The sequence below is a fragment of the Microcaecilia unicolor genome, chromosome 1, assembly GCF_901765095.1.
Source record: "Microcaecilia unicolor chromosome 1, aMicUni1.1, whole genome shotgun sequence".
Lineage (NCBI taxonomy): Eukaryota > Metazoa > Chordata > Amphibia > Gymnophiona > Siphonopidae > Microcaecilia > Microcaecilia unicolor.
In genome coordinates, this window is record NC_044031.1 from 429,738,571 (window position 1) to 429,757,121 (window position 18,551).

At 42.2% G+C, this 18,551-nt stretch overlaps 1 protein-coding gene across 2 annotated transcripts in view; it reads left to right on the plus strand.

The window, feature by feature from the left end:
• The window catches only part of RIPOR2 (RHO family interacting cell polarization regulator 2), a 217,654-nt gene that overhangs the window by 85,954 nt on the left and 113,149 nt on the right, over positions 1-18,551 (plus strand). For both annotated transcript variants that reach the window (XM_030212149.1, XM_030212158.1), the window contains exons 2-4: positions 10,431-10,557; positions 14,073-14,225; positions 17,170-17,248. In XM_030212149.1, the coding sequence (XP_030068009.1) occupies positions 10,431-10,557; positions 14,073-14,225; positions 17,170-17,248 (359 nt within the window). The remainder of the gene's footprint in view (positions 1-10,430; positions 10,558-14,072; positions 14,226-17,169; positions 17,249-18,551) is intronic.

Genomic DNA, 18,551 nt, shown 5'->3' on the forward strand with positions numbered 1-18,551 from the left:
GCCTCCACTCGGCCCCCCAGCTCGCGCAAATCAAGGCTGATAGCATCCACGTGTTCTAAAATTTCCACACGGGAAGCCTTGATTTCCTCTCGGATTGCCTCTAAACATTTTGCGAGGTCCTTAGGAGCTGTTTTCTTTTTAGAGACCGATGCACGCTGATCCGCGTGGGAGGATGCCGTATCTGAGTCCGAAGAACGTCTCTGTTCCGGAGACGCGTGGCGCGACAGGCCTTTCGCCATCTGCCTGGAGGAATGGCGCTCTCCCTCTCGATGTTGCGACCCTGTCGCTTTACTCATTCCGGTCTATATTATATGCTGACTTAGCTGCTACGAAATTATTTACAATAAGGCTGCGGATGGCTTTAGATTTTGCCTTGCTAGTGCATGGGAGTGCAGGAGCTGAGTTCCTAGGCAGCCATCTCGTCTCGTGACGTCACTTCCTCTCACAGTCAGACATTTTTTAATAGGCCAGCTTTAGAATCTTTACAGGAGAAATATGTTGCAAGATGACAGATCTGAATCAAAAGTTAACTTACAAGTCCTTTGTTTGTTGTCCAGCTGGGTGATGAGCAGCATGAGGCCGAGGTCACAGGAATCCAGCAGTCAGTGATGGAAGAGAAGAGCAGAGCAGAGTGTCTGTCTAAGAGGGGGGAGCAGCTCCTGCTTTTATCATGTCTCTAGGAGCACACTGTCTTGAGTGATTATTGCAAAGAATCATGGTCATAGGGTGCACTGAATACTGGGTATTGTAGTTTTGCAGAGAAGCATGGTCACATGCTAAGTCTTTTGTCTTGTACATGTGCTGGTAAATAGTTTCCCAGGTGGAGTTTCTATAGTTTGATGGCTTAGTCTTTGTCTGAGAATGGGTGGAGGTGTAGTCTTTGTTAGGGTGCAGTCTCTGTGGCGCTGTCCATCCTGGAGTTCTTATTATGTTGATGGGCATGTATACACATCCATAAGGCATCTGACAGGATTACAAGAGTTTGTGTCTGTGAAGTAGGTGGGCTTCTTTTGTCAGATAGATGGGTTTTTTCCAGAGTTTGTTTGAGAATAGTCTTTTGTTAAGGGTAGTAGATGTGTTAATGGCTTTAGGTCTCAGTAGTTTCCCAGGGGGAGGGAGGGGAAAGTAAAATCTTTGCAGCAGTACCTTTTATATGATTCAGATCTGATCCAGCAAAATAAGCTGATATCCTGCTACATATTTCAATAATTCTAACAATTAAACTCGTATCATGCTACAGCACTAGGAAATTATTTTCTAGCGCTGGGGGCAAGCTTGGCGGTAATCGGACAGCACTGCACGCTACTTGGGTACTGCCAGGTTAGTGCAGTGGACTTTGATCCTGGGGAACTGGGTTCAATTCCCACTGCAGCTCCTTGTGACTCTGGGCAAGTCACTTAACCCTCCATTGCCCCAGGTACAAATATGAACCTGTATATACTATGTAAACCGCTTTGAATGTAGTTGCAAAAACCACAGAAAGGCAGTATATCAAGCCCCATTCCCTGCTAAATAGGAGGCGGTAAGGGCTCCCCCAGCAAATAGCCACCTGACAATGTGTTTCATTAGCTGAAGACCATTTACTGGCCCTGTATAGAAAATTACCTTTTACCCATGGCGGTAAAAGGTGGCCTTTACATACAGCAATGTCACACATCGACACCACCGTGGGCCACCTTTTACCGCCGTTTAGTAAAAGGACCCCCTAAGAAACGCAACCCAAATTTTAGCTCGCTTTCCTTAAAGAGAGCTTATGAGATTACTGTGTGTGTATGTGTGCCCACGTGTTCATGAATGTTTGTTTGCATGTGCCTGAGTTCTTGTGTGTAGGTATGTGCCTCCTATTCACAGACACACAGCAAAAAAGGAAAGGCAACCCTACGTGTAATGTCCAAACAAGAAAAAGTAGGGGTGCATGAATAGCCTTCCAAACAAACCACAGAGACGTAGATAATGCTGAAATTACTTTATTGATGAATATTGGTAAATATGCAAGTAGACTTGACATGGACCTGTTTTAAAGCACACAACGCCTGCTTCAGGAGTCATGATGGATCTTTGTATAAACATACAAAATAAATATTACAAAAAAGAACAATGCATTTGTTCTTTCTTGTGGTATTTATTTTGTAGGTATTTATCCCTACTTTTTCTTGTCTCCTATTCACCCCAGATTTTCGGACCATGAGGAGTCTGGCAGGAGTGGGAAGACCCTGCATGTAATCTGATTGTGCCCGCACACATGTAGACATTCTGGAAAGCAGGCTCCATTAATACTGGGTGAAGCTTATTTCTTCCCATAGATGCAAACTGAGAAACCCCTAAGTCACAGGTGTTGCAGAACACCAAAATGTGCCTTTATTATTATATTTACTGTACCATTTGCTTGTGAATGTTAATAGTTATCCTTTTTTCATCATCATTGGAGACTTACCAGTTAAAAGGAATATTTTGATAGAGGTTGGAGTCCTTTGTGTGTTTTCCTTGGTCTGTTGTTGGATTGTATTTTCCCAGTTTAGACATTGATCTACCAGGACCCATGTAGTGTGCTCTGTGTGCTGGAAGCCTGTTTTGTAAAGGTTTTTCTTATAAGTTGAAGCTATAGTCACCACTGAATAAATAACTTTATAGAGTTTCTGTGGAAACCTTGCCCCCAATCGACAGAGCACTAGTTAATACGGGACATAAAAAGAGCATCCACCAAAATGGTTTCAAAGATCTTTAGGATAACATCAGATATGGTAATTTTTTTTCAATATCTTCCACATATCCACCTTAGATGATAAAAGAAATCAAAACAGCATAAGCAGATACAGTGGTCCTCATCCACCAATATCCACTATGTTCCCAAGTTTTTATTCTGAATAGTGGTTTATTTCAAACTATTCTGACTTTCCCTCCAACAGCCCCTTGTTTCCGGCTCTACATGTTCAGTTTGACACTTGTAATTAGATTATAGGGATGGGCCCACATTAAAAAAGTTAGTCCATCCATTTCCACAGACTGAGGTCTAGGAATCCCTGCATGACTTCTGTAGTGTTACCTGTAAACATATAGAGCACAGCGTGAGACCAGGATGTGCTGATGTGGGTAGATACAGTAGTAAAAACTACTTTGGAAAATATGAAAGCTGAGGGCTGTAAGTCAGTTTCTGCAGGAACAGACCTCTGAATTTTGTTAATTACCTTAAGTAGAGGAGTGTGGTAGCCGTGTTAGTCCACTCTTAAGGTTATCAATGGAAATCAAACAAAATAAAACATGGAAAAGAAAATAAGATGATACCTTTTTTATTGGACATAACTTAATACATTTCTTGATTAGCTTTCGAAGGTTGCCCTTCTTCGTCAGATCGGAAATAAGCAAATGTGCTAGCTGACAGTGTATATAAGTGAAAACATTCAAGCATTGCTATGACAGTCTGACAGGGTGGGAGGATGGGGGTGGGTAGGAAGTATGCATGGGGACATCAAAGCATATCATTGGTATTCTAACAGGGTGGGTGTGGATAGGTGAGGGGAGGGTGATCAACAGAGACATACAGCTTTATGGTTTATAATGGGCTAGGAACCCCAGGTCCTTGTTAAGTTCTTTCTGTTGGGTGTTAAAATATTCAATCATTCTGACTTCAAAGGTCTTACGTTCTTGTATGGTTTTAAAGTTACCTTTGAGGATTCTCACTGTGAAGTCACTGGTGCAGTGTCCTGGTCCTGTAAAATGTTGCCCAACAGACGTGGGAACCCTGCTGGCACCAGCATTGTTTATATGATGTCTATGTAAATTGAATCTTGTCTTAAGCATCTGGCCTGTTTCTCCAATATAGCATCCTTCATTACATTTTTTACACTGAATGATATATACCACATTGGAAGATGAGCAAGTGAAAGATCCCTTTATGTTGAATATCTTTCCTTTGTGGATGACTTTGGGGTCCTGTGAAATATTTTGGCATAGTTTGCAACTGGATAAATTACAGGGAAGTGTGCCCTTCTGTTCCTTTTCAGTCTGTGAAGGAAGTTTACTTCTGATTAGCTTGTGTTTTAAATTGGGTGGCTGTCGGAAGGCCAGTACTGGTGGGGATGGGAATATCTCTTTCAGTAATTCATCCTCCTGGAGTATAGGTTGTAGATCTCTTATGATTTTCCTCAGTTTTTCCAGCTCTGGATTGTATGTCACTACAAGCGGGATTCTATCTGTGGATTTTTTCTTTTTGTACTGTAGCAGATTCTCCCTGGGTGTTTTGAGGGAGGAGGCAATATTCTTGGAGATTATTTTGGGGTTGTAGCCCTTCTGTTTGAAGGATTCAGTCAGGGTTTTAAGGTGTCTGTCTCTGTCCCCTGGGTCAGAGCAGATACGGTGGTATCTTGTGGCTTGGCTGTAAATGATGGATCTTTTTGTATGTGAAGGATGGAAGCTGGAGTTGTGGAGATAGCTACATCTGTCTGTGGGTTTCTTGTATACAGATGTTTGTATACAGCCATCACTGATTGAGACCGTGGTGTCCAAAAAATTGACTTTTTCTGGGGAGTAGTCAATTTTGAATCTGATTGTAGGATGGTATGTATTGAATGCAGAATAAAATTGTTTCAGAGTTTCTTCACCCTCCGTCCAAATCATAAAAATGTCATCGATGTACCGGTAGTATTTTAGAGGTTTGGTCTGGTGTGTATTCAGAAATGTCTCTTCCAGCTCAGCCATAAAAAGGTTGGCATATTGGGGTGCTGTCCTGGTGCCCATCGCAGTGCCCATTATTTGCAGATAGATATCATTGTTAAAGTGGAAGTAGTTGTGAGTTAAGATGAATTTGATTAATTTTGTGATAGTTTCTGGTGAGTATTGATGGTCCAGTGTGGATTTTTTTAGGAGTCTTCCACATGCAGCTATGCCATCCGCATGTGGAATCTTGCTGTATAGTGATATTGTTAATTACCTGACACTGCAGGAAGGTGTTACAAAACAAAACAGTGCCATGCCCAGTCAAGTCACACTTACTTTTGAACTTTATTACTACGTCACTAAAAGATTTCAATAATTGATGTTTCTGATCTGAAAGGGAAGGGAAATGGGACTTGATATACTGCCTTTCTGTGGTATTTTGCAACTACATTCAAAGTGGTTTACATATATACAGGTACTTATTTTGTACTTGGGGCAATGAAGGGTTAAGTGACTTGCCCACAGGCACAAGGAGCTGCAGTGGGAATTGAACCCAGTTCCCCAGGATCAAAGTCTGCTGCACTAACTACTAGGCTACTCCTCCTTTGAAAGCTAATCAAAAAATGTATTAACTTAGTCCAATAAAAAGGTATCATGTTATTTTGTTTTCTTGGTTTTAATTCTCTTTAGTAACTGATGGGTAATATCAGGCTTGTGCTACGGATGGATTTCTTTTCCTTTTCTTATGTTTCTGAATATAGATGAAGTAGGCTGTATCCTGATGCAGGCTTGGCTTGGCTGTAGTTACCATGGTAACTCCTTTACTTCGGCCTGTGCGACATCGCACAGCACATTTCAGAGTTGATCCTTGCACTGAGAACATAAGAGCCTGAAAGAAACCTTGGCCACACAAACATATTTCTCACAAAAGAGGGGGCAAAAATCAGATTAGCCAGTTTAGATTTGTCCAGCATTCACCTCCTTGGCGAGTGGGAGATACACACTTGCCATGGGGTTTTGCAACTGATCCTGTACACTTTTTACATAGAAATCCATTGTTGTTAGGAAAAATCTACATTAAAGTGTGAAAGTACTCATTTTAAACATGAATAAATGACAACCGCACTGAATTAAAAGTGGTTACAGCTAACCGGTAATATTCCCTGACCATACTGTTGTGTATTGGAAGTAAAAACAAGTTGTAACAGAGTAAAATAACATAACGGGAACATGGTTGAGTGATGGGTAGCCTAGAAAAGGTGAGCAGTGCTCAAGCCAAGATGGAATGCACTAGTCAATGGGATGCTTGGCATTAATTTAGCCCTGTAGGATGTGGTTAAAATAAGTGAGCTGACATGGGAAGAGGGAGTATGTGGGAGTCACCTGGATTCTGTAACGCACTACATTAACATTTATTGGCTGGATGTTATTTTTTGCCTGTGGAACAATTTGTGATGATAATCAGCAGTAGTTCTAGAGTTAAACTTGCTAATCTAATGCCATATTGACTGGAAACTAAAGACCCCTACTGGTATTCTTACTCCTTATCCAATGCACTCTAATCTCCATGATTTTTGCTTTACTTACAAACAGCAAGACAAAGGGCGCATCAGGGAAAAACTGAAGCACACTAGAATTTCCACCACAAATGGCATTAGGTTAGCAAGAATGCCAGAGTATTCAGCTGAAACTGCTAGGGGATTATTGCAATTAAAAATTCCGATTCAAAAGTTAGAGCAGTATTAATTGAGGGAGAATCTCCCTCAGAAGAGAAGCATGCTGTGCTGAACTGTAAAGTGTTGATTTGATTCCAGTGCTGTGCATGGTCATATGCCATACACATGGTGGGGGCAATTCTATGAAGAGGGTTAAAATTTAGGCGCCCAGAATCTAGGCATCAAGCTCATATTGCATAATAGCAAATTTGTGCACCTAGGGCTAGGCGCTCTATATATGGCGCCAAAAAAAGTGCTATTCTATAAGCAATGCTTAAAGTCAGGCATTATTTATAGAATTGTGTTTATGCCCAGGAATCGCACCTAACTTTAGGTGCGGTCATTTGCACCGGAAAGTGATGTTAATGTATGCGCCTAAATTAGTCATGTACTCCCCCTTATTCTGTAACAACCCGCATTAATTTTAGAAACACCCCCATTACACCCATGCCCTTTCCATTTCCATGCCCCCCTCTTTCAGATCGCACGGAAATTTTAGGCACGAATGCCACACCTAAATTATGCATGTAAATGGCAAGTAAATCTAATTAGTGCCAATAATTGCTAGTTAAAAAGCTAATTATTGGTGCTAATTAGCTTGTTATTCAATTAAATTGTATGTACAATTTTTGGTGACTGTTATAGAATTAGGGGGCTAATGCATTATACAATACTAGCATAAGTCAGCAGTTAGATGCCAAAATTTAGGCATTGCCACATACAACTGCTCTATGGCAGATGTAATTAAGAGCCAGGGGCGGACTGACCATTCGGGCAACCAAGCAGTACCTGAGAGCCCAGACAATCTAGGGGGCTCAGAGGTTGTCCTCCCCCCCACCGCCGCCACCCTCGAGCCTCAATGTGCCTTCCCCAGTCCCACCTTGAAGAACCTTGGTGGTCTAGTGGCCTCTGTAAGGGCAGGAAAGAACAACACTCTTTTCTGCCTGCTGCCACTATCTGTCTAGCAGTCTCACAAGACTGTCGAGACCCGCAAGACTACTGCAGGAAGTCTTGGCATCCATTTTGAAAATATGGCAGTGCTGGGCAGAATAGCAGTAGTGGGCAGGAAAGTAGGGTTCTTTCCTGCACCCGAAAAAGCCACTTTACCAACAGGGCCCTTCAAGGAAGGACCGGGAAGGACCCACTGAGGCTCGGGGGACTGTAGTGTGCAAAAGGGGGGTGGCAGCGGTAGGGGGGCTTGACTGTGTGGGACAGAGGTGGCAGTGGAGGTGGCAGCAGCACAGCGGTGAGGGGGCAGCAGGCAGCTGCTGGGGGGGGCCCAATCATCTTTACTGCCCAGGGGCCAAGGTCACTGTCAGTCAGTCCCTGATAAGAGTGCTTAAATGCAGCAGTTTGGCGCCTGACAATATTCAATAAAGCATGTCCTGAAATAGCCAAAACACCCATCACTCGCCCATGACCCTCCCGTGTGAATGCCCCTTTGCAGTTATGCACTAGAACACTTAGGAGTTCTTTAACTAAGGTGCATTGAAAAATGGCTTGCGGTAGTGTAGACGTGGGTTTTGGGCGTGCGCCAATCCTTTTTTCAGCACACCTGTAAAAAAAAGGCCTCTTTTTTTTTTTTTTTGCCAAAAATGGATGTGCAGCAAAATCAAAATTGCCTCGTGTCGGTTTTGGGTCTGAGACCTTACTGCCAGCCATTGACCTAGCAGTAAAGAATCTGGGGGGTAATGACCTACGCGTGTCAAATGCCACTTAGTGCACGTCCATTAAGCGCGTTTCGGATGCACGCCAAAAATGAAATTACTGCAAGAGCCATGCGGTAGTCGGGCGGTAACTCCATTTTGGCACGCATTGGGTATGTGTAGACGCTTATGCGGCTTAGTAAAAGGGGCTCTTAGACGTTTATTTAGAGAATAGTGCCTAAGTGAACTTAAGTGCCTAACAGCCATTCCCCTCCCCCTCCCATTTTGGTGCCTAATTACCATTAACTTCTCTTTGATCACCAAAAGTTAGGTGCCTCATTGGTGCTGAACTTTTGGTGCAGTGTAGAGAATAACCCCCAGAGGACCCAATATTTAAAAAGTCTGCTGCAGTCAGTACCGACACTGACCGCATAAGGCTTTATTTATTTTTCGGTTTCCAGAGGTTAATTCCTGGTCTATAGGTATGAGACACTTCTATCGGTTCACCACACTGTGGCAAGCAATATGGATGAAATGTATCTGTCTGCTTGGAGGCAGTGTTAAGGGAGGGAAGAGGGCTAATGAATGGTTCAATGGCGTCGGTGCTCTGCAGGCATTTCAGAAAGACTAGGGCATAGTAATGGCCACTTAATCTGATTTTTGTCCATTTTCTTGCACTCTGAAAAAGTTGACAAAGAAGAGAAAAAGGGGCAGAGTTTAAATTATTGTGCATGGAAATTATACTGATTATCAGCTTGTTGATAGAAAATATTAACAACACAAGGAATCCTCAAAGCAACATCAAAATACATCATTTAAACCAGAACAGATTTCTTTTTTTTCTCTCTACCATAATTCTAAAATGATGTTGTGTGATCTTGCCTTATGGCCACTAGTGCTGTTTAATAAAATCTCCTTTTTCTTTCCTCCCTTTCTTCTTCCTTTTTCTTCTATGTGCCCCTGTTAATGTACCTAAAGATTTGCAGTTTGCTAGAGTTTGCATTGTTTAACATTGTTTCTCGCTGTCACATGTTGTTATTCTCTCTTTATAACAAAACCAATAAAATATTTAAACAATAAAATGGCTCAGTCACATTCCACCATTCCGTCTGTCTGGAATTCCTGATGTTTTGGCCCTACTACAGTAGGATGGAAAGCAATGGCAAACCAAGCCTGTATCATGCCAATAAAACCACAAGGGATGGATCCTTCATTTTGTGGTGGTCAGGAGTTGGTTTGACTTGGCACAACTGGACCTGGACAGTAGGATGACTATAGGGCCCTTTTACTATGGTGGGTAGGCACCTACACGCATCCAACGTGCATCAGTTTGGAACTACCGCCCGGCTCCCGCATGTCCCGGGCAGTAAATCTGTTTTTTACGCACATCCAATACGCGCAGCAGAAAATATTTTTTATTTTCTACCACATGGCGCTAACCGGGTGGTAATTGCCAGTGTGCGTGCGCTGACAATTACCACCTGGTTAACGCATGAGACCTTCCCGCTAGTCAGTGGGTGGCAGTAAGGTCTCTGGCCCAAAATGGACGAGTGCCAATTTTTATTTTGCTGCATGTCCATTTTTGGCCAAAGAAAGGGCCTTTTTTGATGCGCGCTGAAAAACAGACCTGCACGCGTCCAATACACGTGCCTACAACAGTGAGGCCATTTTTCAGCGCACTTTAGTAAAAGGACCCCTTACATTCTAAATGGACAATCTTAGGGCCCTTTTACCAAGGTGTATTAAGCTCTAACATGGGCTTAGCACACCCGAAAAGGCTTACCACAGGATGCACTAAAGCATCCTGTGATATTTCCCTGATTGTGCATGCTAATATTTATTTTTCTGAATTATTTTTGGGGGGGAGTGTTAAACAAGGGGTGAGAATGGGCATGGAAGTGCTAACCAGTGAGCAGGTTCACATTACTGTATGCTAACTGCTTTTGTGTTAATATTTTTCCTGGTCCTGTGTGCTAATGGAAAAATTAGTGCGGGACCAGGAAAAGTTTTAAAAAAGAAAAAGGCCTATAGCTGAAGTAAAAACGGTCTTAGCATGCAGGAAAGTCTCACATTAGGATGCACTAAACCCATTTTTTACCACAGCTTAGTAAAAGGGCCTCTTAATTTTAGCCCTCTTGTCTTGTAGCAGTAGCCTGTCAATAGAGGTTGTTTCCTTATACCTGTACAGCAGGAATTACTTAGAGCTGAATGTGCTGAGCTGTACAGAACTGATGGTGGGCACTTGTTCAGTGCAGGGGCTGCATGTAATTCCATAACACAGTACATAAAAGGAGGGAGCTGTGTTGTTTTGGCACTATAGATGACTGCACTGTGGTGGGGGCAGCTAGGATAAGTGAGTGGCTACATCTAATTTGTGCCTAAGTGTGCTTACCTGTCCTCTTTTGCTGTCTTGCAGAAGTGTCATCCAGGCTCCCAGAGATCATGTCAGAAGGATCTCAAACATTCTCCCTGGGAGGCCCCAATGGAATTCTTCGAAGTCAGTCTTTTGCCGGCTTCAGCGGTCTTCCAGAACGAAGGTCCAGGCAAGTCAATACCATTCATAGCCCTAGAAATAGAGAGTGTTTCTTTGTCTGCCTAGTAAGAGTGCATGTCTTCATTTTCACGTCAACTTGTCATGCAATAGTGTTATTAATCAATCTGTATCTCTAGCACTCTGCACAGACAAGGAGCACAGGGAGAGATGAGCATTGTCTGCACGTTGCTAACGTGACACTAGTCACATTATTAAGGTTTTCATGTGTTTCTAATAATATACTGTGAGGGGTGTATTATTAATGTCATGGCAGACCTGGATTTGATCAAGGAGGTTTCATGGACAGGAGATGGTGTGATGTCACAAGGCTGAAGCTTGTCCACCCAAGGAGGTTTTAGTTCTCCCCCAGTGCTGCTGCTGCCATCTTAGAACACTCAAAACTACGTAATTGATAGGGTGACAAGAAAGGAACACTTAACTTAATCATAGCAGACAACCTCCCTCAACACGATCATGTTTCGTATAGACTTCATCAGGATGGAGGGTCCTAAAAGAGAAAACATTATTAAACATCCAATCCATCATATACAATCACTTCTTGACTACTGCATCCTCTCAAAAAATACTTAAAAAGAACTTCCAGGCACCTACAATCATTTCAAAATATATTTTAGAAATGTTACCCCGATTTCTTCCATTAGGATTCACACATACTGCCCGTTTCTCATATCTTAGACTTCTGTTATCTAAAATGGCTGCAGCTGCCTCCCAATTCATTACAACCAGGTCAGCTGACCAACTTCAGCCTATCAGCTCACACCAATGTCATCCATTCAATCTCTTCAGTTAAACCCCTCGGGACTAATGTATCGAGTAAAAATATCCATCATTGTTCCTTATGATTAAGAAACTTCTCTAAAGTAAATTCTTCAAAAGTAATATAGTATATTTGGGATATTTTTGTTTGTTTTTTAGAACATTATCCCATTTGTGGAAATATTTATTTAATACCACAATATTGCATGCCTGTATAAAACTGGCATAAAATAATTGCCCTTTCTTGGCATTCCACATAGGTCCAATTTAGGAGCTCCTGGGGCCAGAGGACAGATGGAGCAGGGCAGGTAAGAATCAGCACATATGTGTGGTTTTTTTGTAAAATATGTGTTGAACCTGCCCCTGCTCCATCTGTCCTCCAGTCCCAGGAGCTCCTATATTTATTTTATTTATTTACTGATGAAATAATGTTATTCAAAATGGTTTATATAACACAAAAACATAAGATAAAACATGAAAAAAGATAAAAGAACGAACTTTTATATATATACCAGATGATATTCAAAGCAATTTAAGCAGCCTAGAGAGGCTCCTGGCCACTTACATTTCCTGTGTGTGGAGTTACCCGCTGATGTTCAGTGGTACTTAACTGGTTAGTGCCCCTGAATATCAGCACAGACCTCTGAAATGAAAGATGGCTATTTTGTGGGTGGTCTGGAAGCGGAGGCGGCACTTATGCAGTTAAGCAGACAAATTGAACCACATAAAATGCAGTTCTGTCTTTATGTGGTGTCACAAGTGCATAAGAGATAGCCAGCCGCATAAACCCAGACATTCAATGCCAGTTCCCAGACGTGGCCTGGTATTGAATATTTAAGAATAATGCCGGCAGTGGCTAAAACAAAAAATGCTGACTGCCACCAGCTGAATATCAGCACCTACAGTTTCTAAAGCGCAAATCAAAAGGGGCATGGTCATGGGAGGGGTATGGACAGATCAGTGGGCATTCCTAGAAGGTAGGCACATTGTTATACAGTACTGTCATAAGAACATAAGAATAGCCATACTGGGTCAGACCAATGGTCCATCTAGCCCAGTATCCTGTTTCCAGCAGTGGCCAATTCAGGTCACAAATACCTGGCAGAAACCCAATTAGTAGCAACATTCTATGCTACCAATCCCAGGGAAAGCAGTGGCTTCCCTCATGTCCATCTCAATAACAGACTATGGACTTTTCCTCCAGGAACTTGTCCAAACCTTTTTTAAATCCAGAAACGCTGACTACCGTTACCACATCCTCCGGCAATGAGTTCCAGAGTTTAACTATTCTTTGAGTGAATAATATATATCCTCCTATTTGTTTTAAAAGTATTTCCATTTAATTTATCTGCTTGATAAATTGCATGGGCAGAGGAAAATGGATAGTGCATTTAGGGCCAGATTTAATGTTTATGTCAGTTGCTTTGCATTATTCTGAAATAGCACGTCCTTTGCCTGAGGATCTAATTTCTTGTAATTTGGACCAAATAAGGGAGAAAATTGGCATTACATTTTGTACACAAAATCTTCTACGGAGAGTATAGTAGGACTTTTGTTCAAAAATGCTCCATTTTAAATTTTGGAAAAAAGTCCCACATTGCATCTTGCATAAGATTTTTTATAAATGGGTTTTATCTGTACTACTACTACTACTATTTAGCATTTCTATAGTGCTACAAGGCATACGCAGCGCTGCACAAACATAGAAGAAAGACAGTCCCTGCTCAAAGAGCTTACAATCTAATAGACAAAAAATAAAGTAAGCAAATCAAACCAATTAATGTGTACAGGAAGGAGGAGAGGAGGGTAGGTGGAGACGAGTGGTTATAAGTGGTTACGAGTCAAAAGCAATGTTAAAGAGGTGGGCTTTCAGTCTAGATTTAAAGGTGGCCAAGGATGGGGCAAGACTTAGGGGCTCAGGAAGTTTATTCCAGGCGTAGGGTGCAGCGAGACAGAAGGCACGAAGTCTGGAGTTGGCAGTAGTGGAGAAGGGAACAGATAAGAAGGATTTATCCATGGAGCGGAGTGCACGGGAAGGGGTGTAGGGAAGGACGAGTGTGGAGAGATACTGGGGAGCAGCAGAGTGAGTACATTTATAGGTTAGTAGAAGAAGTTTGAACAGGATGCGAAAACGGATAGGGAGCCAGTGAAGTGACTTGAGGAGAGGGGGTAGTATGAGTACGACCCTGACGGAAGACGAGACAGGCAGCAGAGTTTTGAACCGATTGGAGAGGGGAGAGGTGACTAAGTGGGAGGCCAGCAAGAAGCAGATTGCAGTAGTCTAAACGAGAGGTGACAAGGGTGTGGATGAGGGTTTTGGTAGAGTGCTCGGAAAGAAAGGGGCGGATTTTACGGATGTTGTAATGAAAGAAACTTACTTTCAGTCCTTGATAAAAGGTATGTTATTTCAAACTATTTCTTTCAGTAATTCATCCTTCTGGAATAGGGGTTCAAGACCTTTTATAATTTTCCTTTTTTTCTTTTTGTTCTGTCTTTTATGTTACTACTAAAAGAAATATTTCCCAATCTTCCCCCTCCCCCTCCCACCCTGTTTTAGCCTTCCTGCAACCATCTAACCCTTGATATTTATTTCCAGTCCTTGAGAGCCACCAGTAGGTCAAGTTTACAGACCTTTCCTAATGAATATGCAAGCGAGAGATTTGCATGCCCACTGTCTCCATGCTATGCATTGTATTCTCCTGTAAGATGTTTATTGGTCACAGTTGTTTATTGTGGTTATTTGCATAGGTGTAACTCTTTTCTTGGAAATTCTGCCACACCCAAGAAACCTCAAACCAAGCTGAAGAAAATGCACAATTTGGGCCACAAAAACAGCACTCCAAAGCAGCCTCAGCCGGAAAGGGTGGAAGAGGTTTACGGGGCCCTGAAAAATGGACTAGAGTAAGATTTACTACTGCTTGTTATTTTCAGTTGAACCCCCTCTTCCCGTATAAGCATGAAATTGCTATGCAAGTTAGGGGTGTTTGATCTACTTGCATGAAACATTCACAAAGAAAGGGATTTATGCCACACTTCAGAATACAATGGAATATAACTTGTGCGCAGACCTGATTCACCAAGGTCTTTTCCTGCAGAAAAGAAGGCCTACAGGAATCAGGCCCTTAATTATTAAGTGGGGAAGTTATCACTGTGAGCTACAATTCAGTCATGTTATTGTACTGCTAACTGCAGTTATTAGTAACTAGGTCTCACTGAATTAAATGAGACCTGTGCTAAAATATCACAAGTTAATGGTAAAAGAGCATGTCTTAACAGGAGCCAACATTATTATTATTTATTACATTTGTACCCCGCGCTTTCCCACATGGCAGGCTCAATGCGGCTTACATAGTAACAATATCAAGAATTACAAAGTCGTAAGAAGAATATACAGTTTGTAGTAAATGCAATATTAATGGGGTTAACAGATAAGTAAATTGAACATAGGAGGAATTGGGTGCAGAAGGAAATGAGCGTTGGGAGGTAGGCGTAGGATGATGGAGAGGAATGGATATGGGGTAGCAATAAGGATAATGGGAAACATGGTCAATGTATAAACAATCGTCAATAAGAATCATGTGGGCAAGCTTTGGTTAGGTTGAATCGTTAGGGTAGGCTATCTTGAAGAGATGGGTCTTCAGTGCTTTTCTGAAGGGCAAAAGGCCATTAATGGTACGGATAGGTCTTGGTAGAGCATTCTAAAGCTGGCTACCTGAAAAGGAAAAATTGGATGCGTAGAAGGATTTGAACTTAATACCCTTGCAGTTGATAACAAAGGCCCCTAAACTGCATGATGAGAGCAACTTTCAGGGTAAATTAACTCTCTGAAAATTATCCGCCCTTTCCCAGGGTAAAACTATCAACCAAGATCAGCAATTCTAGAACTTTTACTTATGGGAAGGGTGGGCCAGCTAGGGGTGGGCTTAGAAAAGGGACAACAACAATGCACGTAACTCTACTTTTGCATAACCAGGAGCAGCCCAAGACAGTCTGCCGTCTGAGGCAAGGGGATGGTCTGCTTGGCTCCAGTCTGCTCTGCCCCCCCTCCCCCAGTCTGACATCTCCCCACGTCCTTCTTTCCTCAAATTTACCTTCTTTTCTGCTTTCCAAAAGTCGTGGCGGCAGTGGTTCCCATACACTGCCCTGGCATCAGCCCGGCCCCTTCTCTCTACTGCAGCCCTCCCCGCCTCTGAGGAAACAGAAAGTATGTCAGAGAGGCAGGCTCTAAGAGAGAAGGGGTCAGCAGCAGGGCAGCATATGGGAACTGCTGCCGCCCTGACTTTTGTAAAGCAAGAAAATAAGGTAAATTTGGGGAAGGGTGTGGGAGGGGGATGCCAGAGCGCGGTGGGTGTGGGAGTGGATGCCACTCCAAAAGAGTGCCGCCTGAGGCCCCTGCCTCAGGTATCCTAATGGCAGGGCCACCACTGCGCCAAGACAAAATATTCAGAGGACAGAGTGCAAATCTCTGTGGATATTTTATCCCCTGGGCAGTTCTCAAAGTGAAAGTGTGCACATTCTGTCCCTTGAAGAATTGGTACAAAATCCACTGGGAAAAGGGCCTCTTCCCTTTACACCTACCCACATAGTTCTGAGAATTCCCCATAGAAATCAAGTTTACCAAACAAGATGTTCTCTATACTGTGGGCCAGGGAGGACAGGAAAGGAGGGGTGAGTGGAAGGGGAGGAATAAGGGCAGAGGAAGGATTGAGCCACATATACACAAGTTATATTGTTTGAAATACAATGTAGGAGGCATTAAAGGCTCCTGTGCTGCTCCTGCATGGTAATGTGCTTGCACTACGTGATTAGCACGGGCACGCCTACTCTCCGCCTTCAGACATGCCTCCCATGCCAAAAATATTTTTTTTTTTGACATGGGATTGGCACACGCTAATCCAAAAATTAACGCGGGACACCTCAGTGAATCCCAAGGTAGTGCCCCATTAGTGCACAGTAGGCCCTTGTTAGGCCTATTACATCTTAGTAAAAGACCCCCATAGTGCATTACCTGCCTGCACTGTACTTCTCTCACCAGCAGGAGAGAAGGAAAAGGGAGACAGTGATGCCCATATATTGACTTTTTGAGGAGATGGGATTGGAAAGAAATTTTACACGGTGGAAGAATTATTACACAAAATAATAATTTATGAACCAAACCACACTTTTCTGTAATGCATAATTTAAACTCACAAATAAGAACGATCCTTCAGCTGCAAGAAATATTATTTAAAGGGTTGTATTTATACGTCATTCATCTGGAACAGGGATAGACAACTACAGTTCTCAAGGGCCACAACCCAGTTAGGTTTTCAAGATTTCCACAGTGAATATGCATGAATCTATTTGCATACAATCTCATGCATATTCATTGTGGAAATCTTGAAAACCTGATCTCATTATGGTTCTTGAGGACCATGATTGCCCACCCCAATCTAGAACCTAAAGGGCCCAATACTGAGAGTGGCCAGTTTAAAATTCAACATGTTCACACTTCTATGTATCAAAGAGGCTCTGTTCATAATAAAAAAAACAAATTCCAAATATGAATGTTGTTTTGGATTGTGTATTTGAGTTCTAAGCCTATCATATACTTTTTTGAGATATTGTGGCACATATATTTTAATAAAAGAAATGAAATATATAATCAGCTGATATACTAATGAACAACAGAAGACCATTAACAACAGAAAACAAACAGCATTATTGCTCTGGTTTATTGATGTATGGACTTGTAGAATTTTGTAATACTAAGTACAACAGTAATCTAGCTGGTCATAATTATTTTTTTCTGGATTTGGGTTCTATTCACTAAGGGTATTATTTTCTCTCTGGTGTATGTTAACAGTGAATATCTGGAAGTTCACCAGAAAGAGCTGGACAAGCTGACCACACAGTTAAAAGATATGAAGAGAAACTCTCGACTGGTAGGTAGAGGGCTCACAGCTCAAAGTTTCAGCCTTATATAATGAGAAACAAAGTTTGGCTCTTCCAGTCACTGCTGATGTGAGAGATCATCTTATCCTGGCACGTTGGAAATCCCAGTTGAAGAAAACCAGATGACACCCTGGGTTCAGATATCAGAATCACCACCATTTCAAAGCATAGAATGTTTCTTACAGGGAATTAGAGTGCCTGCAAGAACAATCCATCAGTAGGGCTGATCCAAGGTTGGTACAGGGCCATGGGCAAATCAGTTTGTGCTGGTCACCATTGATCCCCACCTTTCCCAGCACAGTTTCCTGTTATTTATCTGTTCCTTGCCCCAAAGCAATCTGCATTCTCCCCCCCCCCCCAACCCCACCACCCAGTCTATCTGCCCACTCTTCTTCTGGGTTCTCTATAAAATGTGAAAGGACCCCATAGTTTTCCAGACTTCACAGTAGAGCAATATGTAGCTGGCTAGTCCTGGAAAACGTGGGGATCCTTTGCAGTTCAGACTTTAAGAATAAATCACTATATTTATCAAGACTGAGGTGTTCTTCATATCAAGACTGAGGCCTTCTCTGGAGTGATCAATGCACTGCCTGAGGGGCTCCATTCGACACAGGACTATCTCTACTTTGGGAAGCGGGTAAGAGCTTGGCTATTCAATCAGGCCTTTAATGGAAGAAGTAACTAACTTGTTAGTCTCACTCGCACAAGGAGTGACACGGGCTCCACATACTGTTTATCCACTTCTACCCTAGCTGAGATAATATTTAACCATCTCTCTGACCTCATGTGCACCTTTTCTTTAAATTAGTCTCCTTACTTTCTAACTCTTCTTACTCTCTTACCTATCTATATGTTACATCTTTGCTTTACCCTTCACTATCAATTAAAATGTTCTATTACATATTGTGTTGACATTGTAAGTAGTATACCGTGCCATACTTTGTATTGTTCTTTGAATATTTTTACTGCTGTAATTGTCTATTGCTCATGTTTGATCTATTCATACTGTACACTGCCTTGAGTGAATTCCTTCAAAAAGGCGGTAAATAAATCCTAATAAATAAAAATAAATAAATCATTTTCATTAGGATTTTATAACTCTTCCAATACAACACCAAGAGAACAGAATGCACAACAGTCTCCCAACTACTCTACTCCCCTGCCAACATATTCCATCACTTTCTTTGAGCAGGCAATCCTGAAAAGAGAGGCAAAAATAATCTTAGATCTGCAGCCTCTGTGACTCACATTCCCATGGGATTCAAAAGTATGCTTCTGAAATGAGGATGTAAA